This window comes from Propithecus coquereli, unplaced genomic scaffold, assembly GCF_000956105.1.
Source record: "Propithecus coquereli isolate 6110/MARCELLA unplaced genomic scaffold, Pcoq_1.0 Scaffold3, whole genome shotgun sequence".
NCBI classification, from domain to species: domain Eukaryota; kingdom Metazoa; phylum Chordata; class Mammalia; order Primates; family Indriidae; genus Propithecus; species Propithecus coquereli.
In genome coordinates this window covers 12029760-12045889 of record NW_012148618.1, presented here as the reverse complement: position 1 = coordinate 12045889, position 16130 = coordinate 12029760, and the positions used below count along the sequence as shown (strand labels likewise).

Here is a 16130-nt window from a genome sequence, read left to right as displayed (position 1 = left end):
CTTAGAGACATTTCAAAAGATGCCTCAGCCAGGGAGCCTGCTCTGATTAATGTGAAATCCAGGGAAATCTAACTGCCAGCCCTCGTCTTGCCACCAGCCCTAACAACCTATTGATCATGAGACCTGACACCCTGTAAGTACCTGGGAAGCGCCTGCTGAATGAATGCATGACGTGACATGTTTATGTGCGTTATATGCACACGCTACATCACACTGTGGATATATGAATTAAACTCGCCTATTTATTCACCCACATGGCCTCTTGCAGAAGCCATTTTCAAACTTTTAAAAATGATGAGATTTTATGTTACGAACAACAGCAACAACACAACAGCAAAATACAAAATGTTTTGTTTTTGTTTTTGTTTTAATCCTTCTGAATAAGGAAGAGCAAAGTGTTTTAAAAGACCAACACCACCAAGTGTTATGAAATTGTAGAGCAACTGGAACTCTCATACATTGCTGGCGGGAACATAAAATGGTGCATTCTGAAGTGATGGGCCTTGTAATAAAAATCAATAAATGAATAAATAAAAATAAAATGGTGCAACTACTAACAGCCACTTAACATACATATTGACCTTGTGACCCAGCAATTCCACACCTGGGTATTTACTGAAGAGAAATGAAAACATGTCTACACTAACATTTGTCCAAGAATGTTTATAGCAGCTTTATTCATAATAGCCCCAACTAGAAGCAACTCAAATGTCTATCAAGAGAATAAATGAATTGGGGCACATCCATACAGTGGAATACTACTCAGCAATAAAAAGAAGAGAGAACAAACCACCCTTACACATGGCAGCATGAAAGAATCTCAAAAACATGCTGAGCAAAAAGAAGCCAGACACAAGAGAGTACATAGAATATGATTCTATTTATTTGAAATTCTGAAATAGGCAAAAGTCAAGCTATAATGATAGAAAGCTGACTAGTGGTTGCCTGGGACCTGGTATAGGGGCTGGGGAATTGACTAGAAGGGAGCAAGAATTTTTAGGGGAGGTGGAAATATTTTATATCTTGATTGTGGTGGCGGTGATTTCGTAGATGGATACACTTGTCAAAATTCATTGAGCTGTACACTTAAAATGGTTGCATCTTATGTATGTAAATGTTATCTCAATAAATTGATTACAACACAAAATTAAAAAAAAATCTCTGACAAAATGCCAGACTGTTAATCAGTTTATATAAGGCAAAAGATAACAAAACAAAAGCTAACCTGCTTTGTGGCCCATAATTCTAATGCGGAGGACTGGAAAGAGGGTGGTGTTGGAACGACAGACCTGGGCTCGGATCCCGGCTCTCACTGAGCTGTGGGGCCTTGGGCAAGTCACTGAACCTTTATGAGACTCAGTTTCCCTGTCTGTAAAATAAAGATAATAACAATACCAGTATAAAAGAATGATGACTTGAATAAAAGGCAATTTCTTTTTGCGTGCCCTATCTGGGTCACAGAAAACAGAATTTTGAACCTTCCTTTACCTGACAAATTTGTATTGTTCATTCTCAGGCAAAGCCTTGACTTCATCTGAGAAAACTTGTCCTGACCCAAGGGGAAGATCCTTATAATAATACTGCACTCTTACAGAGCACTGTGTTTGTACAGGCACTATTCTAAGCTATCTCCGTAAATCGTTTAATCCCCACGACACTCTATGAGGTAGGTACTATTTTAATTCCATTTTACAGAAAAAGAAAACAGGCCTGGAGAAGACAACAGCTAGTAAATGACACAACCTGGATATGAATCCAGACCCTTTGGCCCAGAACCCATGTTCTTCACTGTCAAGCTAACATGTCTCTTGTTCACAAAGTTGTAATTTGAGATAAAGAAGGGAAAAGGATTTAGAAACACTAGCTTTATACAAACTTAAATATGAACAAAACCCAGTACGTTTCATATCAGTACTTTTACAAAAAATAGTGAAACCTGTTTTCATGTTGGTTTGGAACATCGTGCTCTGTTTCTAGTCTCAATTGTTACGATCTTTCTGGAGAGCAGGCTGGAACTGCTAACCAGAGCAAAACGGGATCTAGTTAGGGTGACCAACCATCTTGCGTTTAGCACTGAAAGTTCTGTATCCTGGAACAGCCCTTAGTCCTGGTCACCCTAGGCCTCACTGTCCCCCATAGAAATATCCTTCTTTGCTTGGTTCGCACTCACTCCAAACCCAACCAGACTGAGGGAATTCACCAGATACACACCAGTTGGTATGCTGAAACATTTCTGTACTGGTTGGTATATCTGCTTCCCTGAGTGTGCCTCTTCCCTGTCACTCCTCCCCAGATCCAGCCACTAAAGGGTTGATGTCAGGCACAGCAGAGGTCTTCTAGAATGCTGCTCTATCACAAGAACTGACATCTTTGCTGAGGCCATACCAGTTGTTAAATAATTTAAATATCATCCCTGATCACAACTATGTAAAATATGAATTTATATAAGCCATGCCAAGAAGAGAATTTGGAGTGATAGGATTAATTAAATACTTTTCTATTGGATCCTCTTTTTGTAAAGTTGCTGACGTTCATCACGATCATGGACCATCGTCATCATGAAAGGAGAACACCTGCTCTAGACTTAACCCTGAGACTTGACTGCATCTCGGTGGTGGCCGGCTTCAGCTTCGTTCAAGAAGAGGCTTTGAGCTAGTGGAATCAGTCTTCGGGGAGGATTTGGCTTGGCCCTGTGGACAAGTGTCTGTGGCATCAGGGAAGATGGGCCTGCCCACCAGTCTTCTTATCACTTGGCAAGCCATGCCTCACCATTTGTTTATTAATTCATTCATTCATTCCACAAATAGTTAATAATAGACTCCTACTAAGTGGGCTACCACTGGGGCAGTAAGAGCTGAAAGTTGTATGTATAAGACCTTCCTGTTACATGTTTATTGTAGAAAAAGGAGAAAATGCTGGTAAGCAACATAATGTTAACAGCTAACACGTGCTTAGTGTTCATTGCATGTCAGGCAAAACAAGCTTCCCACCTAGTGGGAATGACTCTCCACATTTTGGCACACATCCTTCAGATAGGTCCCTCTAACTGCACACTTTCTTTAAATTCTTGGGCTCGAACTGTTTATATTATTCTGTATCATTTAAAATTATCATTTAAGGCCGGGCGCGGTGGCTCACGCCTGTAATCCTAGCACTCTGGGAGGCCGAGGCGGGCGGATTGTTTGAGCTCAGGAGTTCGAAACCAGCCTGAGCAAGAGCGAGACCCCGTCTCTACTAAAATTAGAAAGAAATTAATCAGACAACTAAAAATATATAGAAAAAATTAGCCGAGCATGGTGGCACATGCCTGTAGTCCCAGCTACTCAGGAGGCTGAGGCAGAAGGATTGCTTGAGCCCAGGAGTTTGAGGTTACTGTGAGCCAGGCTGACACCACGGCACTCACTCTAGCCCGGGCAACGAAAGCGAGACTTTGTCTCAAAAAAAAAAAAAAAAAAAGTGCACTTCACTCACAAAGAACCTCTATCTGCATGGAGTTTTTGAATAAACTCTTCCTCATCTCTGGTAGTTCTTTTGTTAATCCCTTATTTGGCAGCAGAAAAATCATGGTGGTGGGGTAGGGGGTTGGTTTCTTTTGGTTTATTTTTGATGAATTGAGGTTTGCTGCAGGCATCCCAATGTTTTCAGTAAACTTAAATAAGATACAAGATTATCAAAAATGCCTACTGAGAACTTGACCACACCTGAGGGTGGACCTGTGGTTGGTTTGTTCATTCTGGGACTGACTGCCACTTACTAGTTTCTTTGATCTTGGGGCAGGTCCCCTAATTCTGGGACCTATCCTCTGGGCCTCAGTATACTCACTGATAAAATGGAAATAAACACACATACACACACACTGCCACACCTCCTCAGACACATTCCTCCCCACCTCCTGCAGCAATCTCACCTAGGTTCTTAAGAAACAGGGCAAACTACAGCAATTTTTATAAGTCTAGAGCCCCATACGACTGTGTTGGACATTTTGGAAGCAAGATGTTGCTACTTTTTTACTACCATGATTCAATGTCAGGTTTAGGTTTTTTTTGTTCATTTGTTTGGTAAACTGTTTATTTTAGATCAGTTTAAATTTACAGAAAAATTGAGAAGAGTGTTTTCATATACCTCACACCCAGGTTCCCCTGTTACGAACATCTTACGTTAGTATGACACATTTGTCAAAATTAATGAACCAGTATTGCTACATTATTATTAATTAAAGTTCCTATTCTATTCAGATTTCCTTAGTTTTTACCGAATGCTTTTTCTGGTCCAGGGTCCCATTCAGCATACATTACATTCTCATCATATCATAGGAAGGTGCATAATATCAACTTGACTTATCACTGTTGATCTTAATCCTGATCACCTGACTGAAGGAGCAGTATTTGTCAGGACTCTCTGTTGTAAAGTTACTTTTTTCCCACCCTTTTCATACTGTACTCTTTGGAAGGAAGTCACTATGAACCGCCCGTACTGAAGGTGTAAGGCATAGTATCTACGAACAGTATCTGGAATTCTTTTATATGGGAGATTGGTCTATTATCCCCCATTTACTCATGTATTCAATCATTTGTCTATATAGTATCAGTACAGACTTACAGATATTTATTCTTTGGGTTATAATCCAATACTACTTTATCTTGTTGCTCATTGGAAACTCTGTTGGCCCCTGTGTCCATTTGAAGTACCCCCCACCTTCCTGTTTTTTGTTTGTTCATTCACTTAGCACTTCCTTAATTTCTACACCACAAAATACTCCAGGCTTATCTTGGATATTTCTTGTCTTGTCCTAGGATCTACCATTTCTCCATGGAGAACGTCAGGCCAGGTTTTAATCCTAGCAAATGTGTGTCCAGCTGGAAGTCCGGGCAGAAGATCTGGCAGGTGGGCAGGAATAAGGCCCAACCCACTCTTAGGAGGGGACTTTCCCAGCAGTTGCAGCCAGAATTGCAAGTCATTAGCTGAGAAATAGGTGACTCAACAGCTCCCCAGGTTGTCTCCTCCCTCCCCCTCTTGCTGACAAGACTGTCCCTAAACCAGCTCAGACAGAGGGACCTAGGTCAGAAAGTGTCCGCGCCCATGAAGCCAGAAAAGAATGGTCTGTCTCAGGCCAAGTCAGTGTTTTGGCTCATGCCTATCAGACATCTCCCCCGTTTGTGTATTTATACCTTTCCTACCTGCAGAAAGGATTAAACAGGATTACCCTCAAATTTACAGCTACAATAAAACTATTATTATTATTTTTTTGAGACAAGTCTCACTCTGTCACCGCAGCTAGAGTGCAGTGGTGTCACCATAGCTCACAGCACCTCAGACTCCTGGGTTCAAGCGATCCTCCTGCCTCAGCCTTCCAAGTAGCTGGGACTACAGGCATATACTACCACACCCCACAAATTTTTCTATTTTTTGTAGAGATGGGGGGGAGTCTCAGTCTTGCTCAGGCTGGTCTTGAACTCCTGAACTCAAGCAATCCTCCCGTCTTGGCCTCCCAAAGTGCTAGGATTACAGGCGTGAGCCACTGCACCCAGCCTAAAACTATGATTAAAACCCAGGTAAAAGGACAAGAGTACTGTAAAAAAATGAGCCTGTGTGTGTGTGTGCGTGTGTGTGTGTGTGTGTGTTTAGTAATTTTGTCCCAGACACCTGGGCTGAGGCAGCTTCCCTAGGATCCCTGAATCTCAGATTGCTGGCATCAGAAGGACTTTCAGAAATAAACATGCTTCACCTGTCATTTTACAGCACTGAGATGGATGAAGTGATTTTGCAGGAGTCACACAGCTAGGGACCTGAAGAACTGGGAACACTGGGACAGGTCTCTTGATGTCCAGGTCTTTTAAAATCTCCTGCCTTTTCCAGGAGAACAAAAAGAACAGCTTTTTGACTTTATAGGGGGATACAAAGGCTGGACAACACTTACGACCTCTTTCACTTGCTAGATGAATAAATTTATGTGGAAGTGCCTGAGAGGTCTTTGAGAGTTCGGAGCTATAATTGGGGATTATTAGCATCCCCAGACATTCTGATGTAGGGAACGTAGGATGTAGACATTGCGTTGCAGAAGTGGATACAGAGGATCCAACCATTTTCCCATAGTCAAAATTTTAGGCTGGGTGCGGTGGCTCATGCCTGTAATTTAAAAAAAAAAAAATATTTTAATATTTAGGTCAGCAACTTTCTAGCTGTTGTCCTCTCCTTTTGGCTCAGAAAAAAAAAAAAGAAAGAAAAAAAAATCAGGGAACCTAAGACTTTTCCCAAGAGATTTAGAGATTTGAATTCATGGATTTTTATACCACCAACTCACTGAGAAATAGGATTCTCTCTTCTCTTTAATATTCACTGCCCGCTCCCCACCCCAACACTCTTCCTTCCCAAAACCCCGGGAATGGCTGACTCCCTGTGTGAAGGCGTTTTCAATGATCTTTATATAGGCTGAGATGAAAGACTGCCTTGGAGATCAGAGAAAGGATTCTGGGTCTGGTGTCACTCCAGTGTGGCTGCAATAAAGAGACAAAATTAGCATCAGGCTACTCTTTACTTGCTCTCTCGGTGACCTTCCTAGGGCTATCTGGGAGATCTTCTCTCAGTTTGCAAACTCCTTCTAGGGTAAGGTCAGTGGGTGGCCCAGAACAGCATCTGCAAATAGGTAATTATGGGCTTTTGATGATGATGAAGATAATCTTAGGTACTTTGGGGACTTATACAATATTCAGATGGGGAATTGCCCTTGAAGATCCTCTCCAGCTAGCTTCTCAGCACCCTGAGTTCCTTTAGCAGAGGGCAGTGAAGGTGTTCAAACCCTGCCTTCAGGCTCGGTCTAAGGGAAGCTCCTCTTTGAAAGGGAGTACAGTGCATTCCTGCCTGCTGTGTTCATGCTTGAGTTTCTCTGTCTCTCTCATTATCTGTATTCAGTTGACCCTTGAACAACACGCGTTTGAATTGTGCGGGCCCACTTATATGTGGATTTTTTACAACAAAATTTACACCTAGTGTAAATTTGCCTGCCTCCCCTTCTACCTCCTCTACCTCTTCTGCCTCTGCCACTGGGAGACAGCAAGACCACCCCCTCCTCTTCCTCCTCCTCCTCAGCCTACTCAATGTGAAGACTATTTTTTTTTTTTTTTTTTTTTTTTTGAGACAGAGTCTCACTGTGTTGCCCGGGCTAGAGTGCTGTGGCGTCATCCTAGCTCACAGCAACTTCAAACTCCTGGGCTCAAGCGATCCTCCTGCCTCAGCCTCCCGAGTAGCTGGGACTACAGGCATGCGCCACCATGCCTGGCTAATTTTTTCTATATATTTTTAGTTGTCCGATTAATTTCTTTCTAATTTTAGTAGAGACGGGGTCTCGCTCTTGCTCAGGGTGGTCTCGAACTCCTGAGCTCAAACAATCCGCCCGCCTCAGCCTCCCAGAGAGCTAGGATTACAGGCGTGAGCCACCGTGCCCGGCCAGGATGAAGACTTTTATGATCCATTTCCATTTAATGAAGAGTAAATATATTGTCTCTTCCTTACAATTTTCTTAATAACATTTTCTTTTCTCTAGCTTACTTTATTGTAAGAATACAGTATATGATACATATAACATAAAAAATATGTGTTAATCAACTATCTAAGTTATCAGTAAGACTTCCAGTCAATAGTAGACTATTAGTAAAGCTTTTGGGGAGTCAAAAGTTATATGGGGATTTTTGACTACAGGGGTGTCAATGCCCCTAACCTCCTCCTAACCATTGTTCAAGGGTCAACAATATTAATAAAACTATCTCAGCTTTTTAATACTCACACAAACATATACACAGAGTTTTTTGTTTTAAATTGAAAAGGTTTGTTTTTTTTTTTAATTTCAGCACATTATGGGGGTACAGATGTTTAGGTTACGTATGTTGCCCTTATCCCCCCTCCCCCCCGAAAAGGTTTAATTTGAACATTTGTTTAACTTGAACATGTTATATGCTCTGCAACTTGCTTCCTCCTCCTAGCAATAAATCGTGGATGTCTGTCCCTTCTTGGTATTCTCATCTGGCGATTCTTTGTCCTTGTACCTGCGTGGTTCTTTGAGCGTCAGCTTTTCTCCTGCCTGTCCTCCTCCCAGCGTGTTCGGATTGCCTGGCCTCGCGTTGTGCCTGCTTAGGGAGGTCCCGGCCGGTGGGCTGGGTCCGGGGCCGCTCGGGACATGCAGATGAGGTGGGCGGGGCCCTACATATACCCGCGGGGAGCATTGGGACGGCGCGCCCAGCCGGGACCGGCACAGTCAGCGGCGGTCAGCGAAACCTGCTTCCCCGAGCGCTACGGAACTGGTCCTGGGCTGGCCCCTCTGCAGCCCCTAGAGAGGGCCATGCCGCCGCGGGAGCTGAGCGAGGCCGAGCCGCCCCCGCTCCGGGCCCAGACCCCTCCTCCGCGGCGGCGCAGCGCGCCCCCAGAGCTGGGCATCAAGTGCGTGCTGGTGGGAGACGGCGCCGTGGGCAAGAGCAGCCTCATCGTCAGCTACACCTGCAATGGGTACCCTGCGCGCTACCGGCCCACAGCGCTGGACACCTTCTCCGGTACGTTCAACGGCCCCTGAGGCCGCGTGGCTGGGAGTAGGGTTGTGTGCCCGGGAGATGGGGCGCGCGTCGCGGCGGGAGGGTACGGAAGACCCCGGGTAGTAGGCGGGACCAGGCCTCTAGATGGCGCTGGCGAGGCCTGGTGGGACTCGGGACGCTCTTCCTAACTCAGTCTCTCCGCGACCCGCCCCTGCAGTGCAAGTCTTGGTGGATGGAGCCCCTGTGCGCATTGAGCTCTGGGACACAGCAGGACAGGTGAGAAGCAGGGAGCAGTCGCTCCTGGTCTTGGGTGAGGTAGGCTGGGCTCTGGGAGGACCCCAGATGGAGCAGGAATGGAGAAGGCCTTGGGCTCTTGGAATCTGAGTTCTCCAGCCCCTTGTGAGAAGTGAATTCCTGTTCCATGTGGCAGGAAATAATCCTACTAACGACCTGGCCTTCCCACCCCAGGAGGACTTTGACCGACTTCGCTCCCTCTGCTACCCTGATACTGATGTCTTCCTGGCGTGCTTCAGTGTGGTGCAGCCCAGCTCCTTCCAAAACATCACAGAGAAATGGCTGCCAGAGATCCGCACTCACAACCCCCAGGCGCCTGTGCTGCTGGTGGGCACCCAGGCCGACTTGAGGGACGATGTCAATGTACTGATTCAGCTGGACCAGGGGGGTCGGGAGGGCCCTGTGCCCCAACCCCAGGCTCAGGGTCTGGCAGAGAAGATCCGGGCCTGCTGCTACCTTGAGTGCTCAGCCTTGACACAGAAGAACTTGAAGGAGGTGTTTGACTCTGCCATTCTCAGTGCCATTGAGCACAAAGCCCGGCTGGAGAAGAAATTGAATGCCAAAGGTGTGCGCACCCTCTCCCGCTGCCGCTGGAAGAAGTTCTTCTGCTTTGTTTGAGCAGCTATGGCAGCATAGCTAGTGGTAGGCAGGAGGCCAGAGACTTCTGGAACCTGGGGCATGGGGCCTTTGAGGGGGCTATTGGCAGGGCCTGGCCACCCCATGGGACTTAGTTCCCTTCTGAACACTTGGGGGACATGAGCCTCTAACTGCCCCCTCTGATGTACCAGGGTGAGCCTAGGGCCTGGAAGAGGGACGGCTCTGATGTGGATTTCTCCAGTCAAGGCTCACAGAGAAAACCCAGCACTTTGATTTTCGTAGGATGGGCCTAACAGTGTCACCCACCCTAGAGCAGTTTGGGATCCAGTTCCCAGTTTCTTGTCATGGGCTCTCAGGTCAGCCTGGCTGAATCAGGATCCCTTGTGGTGGTCCCCACCCCCTCCTTGGCACAGAGGTGAGGAAGAGCCTGGGGAACAGCCAGGCATCTTGGAGGGGTGGAAGGTATTCAGCCCTGATTTGGAGAGAAGTTTGGGATGGAGGGGGTAAGACAGAGGCTAGTGAGCGATCGAGAGAGGGAGCAGAAAGAGAGGCCTGGGAGCCGTGGGAGGCCTGGCCCTGGAAGGAGGAAGGCAGGAGGAGGAGAGCAGGGAAGTGGGCCAGCTGAGGAGCAGGCCGACACCTGGGCTGCCCTCCACCCCCAAGGCCAGGGAGGGCAGGGCTGGTCCCTGGGAAGAACTGGGTCTTGAGGCTCCCTAGGCACTGCCCAAACTGGCTGGGCCAGGAGTAGGGCAGGAAGTGAGAGTCAAGGCCCAGTAAAGGGAGGGGGAGGAGCTGCAAATTAGAGCCTGAAGGAGGGAGGGGTTGGGGGTCATCCCTTTCCTCAAGGTCACACAGCCTAGAAGGTAGAGCAGTGCAGACTCTGCAAATAAAACCTTACGTTTGTGAAGCCACGTGTCTCTGTCATTTCCTGGAGCGGCCAGGCGGCTGCTCCCTCCTAACCCTCATCAGGGGCCAACTGCCTGGATAGAGACTGGTTGGGTTTCAGAGGACTGAGGCTAGGTCGAAGGGTGGGGCTGGGCTGAGGGGTTGGCAGTGTGATGGGAACTGGATTGGGGGGGCAGGTGTGGGGCTCCCCGCGTGAGGCTTAGCTGGTTCCCAGGAGAGCTAGCGTGGGAAGCAGCCTGGAAACGGGTTTCCCCAGGTGTCAGCGCCAGAGCTGTGTTCCCATGACCTCACCAGGTGGGTGGGGCCCCTCCCCTCTCCCCCTCCTTCCTAGAGTGCTTGCTGCTCAGCAGTGGGGCTCAGGGGCAATCCTGAGCCCTCTAACCTTTCTGCTCCCATCCTTCTGACAATTCACAGGGGCCCAGGGTCTCAGGTTGGGGGACCCTCCTTCAGTGTACAGCCTGAATGGGAAGGGAACTCCCATACAGCCTAAACCTCAACCACTGGCCAGTCTTGGCATCTAAGGACCTAGTGAAGGTCAGGGTGCTGATTGTACACAATTTAAAGAGGTTTGGCCCCAGAAATCCTGTGCCAGTGGGGTTCATTGGGAGAGGACCCTAGCACTCTGGGAGGCCGAGGCGGAGGATTACTTGAGGTCAGGAGTTCGAGACCAGCCTGAGCAAGAGCAAGACCCTGTCTCTACTAAAAATAGAAAAATTAGCCAGGCGCTGTGACGTGAGCCTATAGTCCTAGCTACTTGGGAGGCTGAGGCAGGAGAATCGCCTGAGCCCAGGAGTGTGAGGTTGCTGTGAGCTATGATGATGCCACTGCACTCTAGCCAGGGCGACAGAGCGAGACACTGTCTCAAAACAACAATAAAAAACCCAAACAGAGAACATTCCCTGGAATTGGAGCTTAAAGGAGCTTTAAAGGGCACCTTGGGGTAAAACGAAAACTTATTTTACCATAAGGAAACTGAGGGCTGGAGAAAAAAGGCAGTATCGCAAGTGAGATGTTATTACCACGTAGTTGTAAGAGCACTTTGCAAACTTGCAAACTCTAGATTTGGGTACGTGGTATGTGTTATTCCTATAGACAGGTATTTCTAAGGCACACTTAGCACACCTGCTACGCAACTGCTGGGCCAGGCGAGCGCTCATGCTTGTCCCAGCCCACCTCGAGGGGCAGCTCCCTCTGCAGGAAGCAACAGCTATGTGTGTGTGAGAAAGAACATGACTGAGGGACAGAAATCCTAGCTAAATGAAACCTCAGATAATCCCCAAATTTAGCTTTAGCCAACACTGTCCGCGTCCTACCCCACCAGGGCCTCTCCCCCAGCACTCCAGCCACCTTGCCTCCTTTCGTCCCTCATCCCCTTAGGTGGAGGTGCTGAGCTGCACATTACAACCAGGTCATGAAGGTCTCGTACCCCAGCACCACGCCTGCTGTTACCTCAATCCAGCCTGACACCTGCCCCTCTAGGACAGAGACCGGGTTCAAGTTCAGACTTTGACACCAACCATGACACCAAATCATTTCCCTTCGCTATGCCTCAGTTTCTTCATTTGCAAAATGAAGGACTCAGGACTTTGACTTGATTCAAAGTTATTAAACTTTGGTGTGAGGAGGAAACCTAATCATGCAATCTCTGGGCCCCCCCACCTCCAACTCCTTTCCTAATTCTCGTGGTACCAGCACATCCATGTCACCCAAATTGAAACCTCAGTCACCATGCCTCCTCTCCTGCAGGGTCACAGAGCCTGGGCAGGACCTCTGTCAGCCTCACCCCTACATCCCTGCCTCCATGGTTCCCCACTCCAATCTACCCAGTGCTGCTGCCTTCCCTCTGGCACCCCCTGACTCAAGACTGTTACTGGCTCTCACTGTTTACAATGAATTTCCAGCTCCTCATTTCGGCATTCAAGACCTTCTCAAATCTGACAGCAGTGTGGACCAGGCCGGCTTGTTCCAGTGATCCCCGATTATGGCCTGACTTCCTGGCTTTTGCCAATTTCCCTAGTTTGGAAAGTGTCCCCCCTTCCTCCCCTCAGATGCCAGGTTTCTCTTCTAACCATCTTCCAATACCTTCTTCCTCTAGAAAGGACTCTTACCTATATTAGTGCCTTCATTGCTCCCTTGGCACACTAAGAACACACCAAGTTTTGTCACTGATTCAAGCTACATGTCCCCAGGTATATAGAAAGAGAGAGAATGCCCTATTTAAGACCCTTACACTCCTGCAAGTTCTGGGTACAGGCATTGTTTGCTGCTGGCCCTTAAATGCATAGGGATAAAAGGCCAGCCAGTGAGCCCTGGAGGAGACCTGAGGATCAAGTTCAGCCAGGTTTGTGTCACAGAGGCCTGAAGATTGAGGTCTAAGGGAAATGGCTAGTGGGGAAGCCCCTCTGGACAAGGCCATACAGGACAAGAGAGATTTATTTTCCTCTGGCTCCAAATCCACCCTCTCTCTGGTTCTGTCTCTCTCTATTACATGGTCTCTCTTTACTTCTCTGGGAAAGTTTGTCTGTTTTTATCTCTCTGTCTCTGTTTCCTTTGCCTCTTTTCCCTTCTTTCTCTGTTCTTTTAAGTCTACATTTAAAGCAATATTTATCATATTTGTTGGATTAAATATATTTCTTACGTCCTTATCAATGTAAATTGCTTTTAATGTATATATAACAGTTATTTTTTTTAAATAATGTTTATTTTTTCCATATAAATACTCGTAAAAATTAGAAAATTCATAGAATTAGAAGATTAAGAAATCACTCATAGTCTTAACTCCCAAAGACAATCAATAACATTTTGGCATACTCCCTTCCAGTTTTTTCTTCTATGCGCATTTCTTTTTTTTTTTTTTGAGACAGAGTCTCACTCTGTTGCCCGGGCTAGAGTGCCGTGGCATCAGCCTAGCTCACAGCAACCTCAAACTCCTTGGGCTCAAGCGATCCTCCTGCCTCAGCCTCCCGAGTAGCTGGGACTACAGACATGCGCCACCATGCCCGGCTAATTTTTTCTATATATTTTTAGTTGTCCGATTAATTTCTTTCTATTTTTAGTAGAGACGGGGTCTCGCTCTTGTTCAGGCTGGTTTCGAACTCCTGAACTCAAATAATCCGCCCGCCTTGGCCTCCCAGAGAGCTAGGATTACAGGCGTGAGCCACCGCGCCCGGCCCTCACTTAAAATTTTAACAGTGTTTTCTCACGTTTTTACAAACTCTGACCATGAGGCTGTGACTATATGCATATGTTTGCTAACTATTGCACTCCGACCTTAATATCTTTAACTAGATCCCCATTTGGGGGCATGTAGGTTGGTTTCCTTTAACTTTGGATGACATGTGGATGACACTGTATGTACAATTGATTATTTTTTCCTCCATAGGTGGTTGACTATCTACAGAAGAAAAGGTCTTCATCTTTGGCTTGGGAACGGGGCCCCTGTATAATCCCAAGTGGATCTTATTATGAGGAAGCTTGGGTTTCTGTGTGTGTGTTTGTGTGTGTGTGTGACTGTGTGTGGGGGGGTCTTTTTCTGTTGGAGCATGACTAACAGACTGTGGGTGTTCAATAAATACTAAATGATGACAAGGTATGCGTATATCTGTGTTCATGTACCTTTCTCTGTGTCCCTGCTGTTGCTCTTGTGTATTTAAAGTGAGTGTTTGTGCAAAAACTCTAAATACAGTAGTTCCATATATGCGCATATCTGTGTATGTATGTCTGTAAATGCAGTGTACTGTTATGCAAGATGTGTATATGTCTGTGTACCCACATCACACCTGTCCTTAAAAGTGTGTACTATACACAACTGTATATGTGTATCTGGGTGTGTATGTTGGTCTCTGTGCCTTTGTGCGTATAACCAGGTTGGGCTTCATTTCTTGGGGCCATGTGTCTTTGCGTCTGTGTGTGCCTGTGCTCAATTCTGTGTGGATTGTGTGGGGTCCCTCTCCACGTGCAGCTTTGTGCTGGGTGTTCATGCTGGGCCTGCGCTGGTGTGAGTGTGAGTGTGAGCGTGTGCACACCTGAAGGAGCTGTGTCCTTGCTTTCCCCCTGGGAGCAGAGTGGTGCCCAGGGCAGAGGTGACGCACCCTCCCTGAGCTCCCTATTCTCTTGGGAACCAGCGGCAGAGAGTGAGACCGAGAGCAGACTGCGTCAGGAGCACCGGCCCCTTTTGCAACCAGCCCAGGCCCCAGGCAGTAACTGTGGTTCTCACAGGTCAGACCTGCCCACTGTGCCTCAGCTGCCAGGAAACCTGGCACCCGGCAGGGCTGTGCTGTCAGTGCCCTCCTTGGGCCTGGGCCAGATCCCCGGATAGTGGAACCCAGCCGAGGGACCACATTAGTCACCCTGTGGCAACAGTGGGGAGTGACTTCCTGGACTCCACCAGTGCTGCTTTCTGCCCTGTATGCAGCACTGCTTCGGCAATCTTAGATCCTCCGTTGTAGTCTTCCATCCTAAAACTGAACTAAAAGGCCAGATAGCTTTTATTAGCGGCAGTTTTCAGATAAGGAGACGGAAGCACGAAGCAACATGACCAAGGTTAAGGCAGAGTGAGCCTTGTTCCTGGGTTTCCTGACCCTGGATCCACACCTCTTCCCTGTGCTCCACACGTGGGGGTTCTGCCCCCCAGAAATGGTCCTCTTGGGGCGGGGGGAGGCATATTTTCTGGGACAGACTAGGTTGTCCTAGGCCGAGAAGTGAGGGAGAGGGAGACAGGGGTGGGGGCAGGGACAGTGAGGACAGATGTCAGCAGGCCTGCCCGCCTCGTGGAATATTCTCAAGGCTTCCTCCACTAACAGAGGCTGAAGCATTTGTCCCATAACTGGGATGACCATGGAATTCATTGTCAGACTCAATGTTTTTGAGACTGAACGAGTGTTCTATTAATAACCTGAGCTTATAGTCACCCTACCCACATTGTAACCCCTCTCGAAGGTGGACTTGGTCATTGTCACCAGCTCCATGGCCTTCTTGACCCTCACCTGTGCCAATGTCTTCTCCCCCCAGGTGTCCAGATGACTCCCTGGACCCTCAGCAGTGAGGGGCAGCAGTGGGGCTTTTAGGCCCAGTGTGGACATTGGGGTTCCTTGGGGCAACTTGGAGCTGACAGAAAAGCAGTCAGCACAGACCCTACCCAGGGACACATGACCCATGGGAGTTCCTCCCTCACACCTGCATTCTCTGTGGCCATGTTCCTGCTTTTGCCTGTCTTTCCTCCCTCCCTGTGCCCTGAACCAGCAAGCAGAGTCTGTCCCTATAGGTCCCTCTCCAGGGACAGTGAGATCACTCCCCTCATGAAACAGGGGACCCTCAATTCCTGGGACTGTGTACATTCCTCTACCTCCCCCACCCCCATCCCAATGCCAACAGGCCGTGTGCTCTGCTGACCACCCCACCATGGGGCCTCGGAGACTCAGCCTCCTGTTCTAGTCCCATCCTGACCTGCTGGGTAGCTTTGGGCAAATTATTGCCTTCCTCCTTGTCTGAGTTTCTCCTAGTTTGAAGCGGGGCTAATACTCTCTGCCCCTCCCTGGCTCCCAGGGACCTGCAGGGATAAGCAAGATAATAGCCGGGAACTGATTTGGAGGAAGCTATTGAGAGCCAAGTAAGAGGTATCAGTGCTGGCCTGTGTTTACAGGGGCGTGGACCGTCGGTTCCCAGCCTCCTGTGGCTTGGGACCAGCCCTGACAGCTTCTTGGCTTGTGGTTCCTTTGTCCCACTTCCAGAGAAAGGACAGAAACTGAAGCCAGGAGCCTGGTCCTCTGGAGATGAGACTTGCAGAGCACAGGATGTGGGACTCTGGAACACTGA

General features: G+C 47.8%; 1 protein-coding gene across 1 annotated transcript; it reads left to right on the top strand.

Moving 5' to 3' along the window:
• The first annotated feature begins 8189 nt into the window (after positions 1 to 8189).
• On the top strand, positions 8190 to 10317 carry RHOV (ras homolog family member V). Its single transcript, XM_012649243.1, has 3 exons — positions 8190 to 8540; positions 8737 to 8795; positions 8988 to 10317. Exons 1-3 carry the CDS (start codon positions 8333 to 8335, stop codon positions 9429 to 9431), a joined length of 711 nt encoding a protein of 236 aa, XP_012504697.1. The 5' UTR covers positions 8190 to 8332; the 3' UTR covers positions 9432 to 10317.
• Positions 10318 to 16130: the final 5813 nt, after the last annotated feature.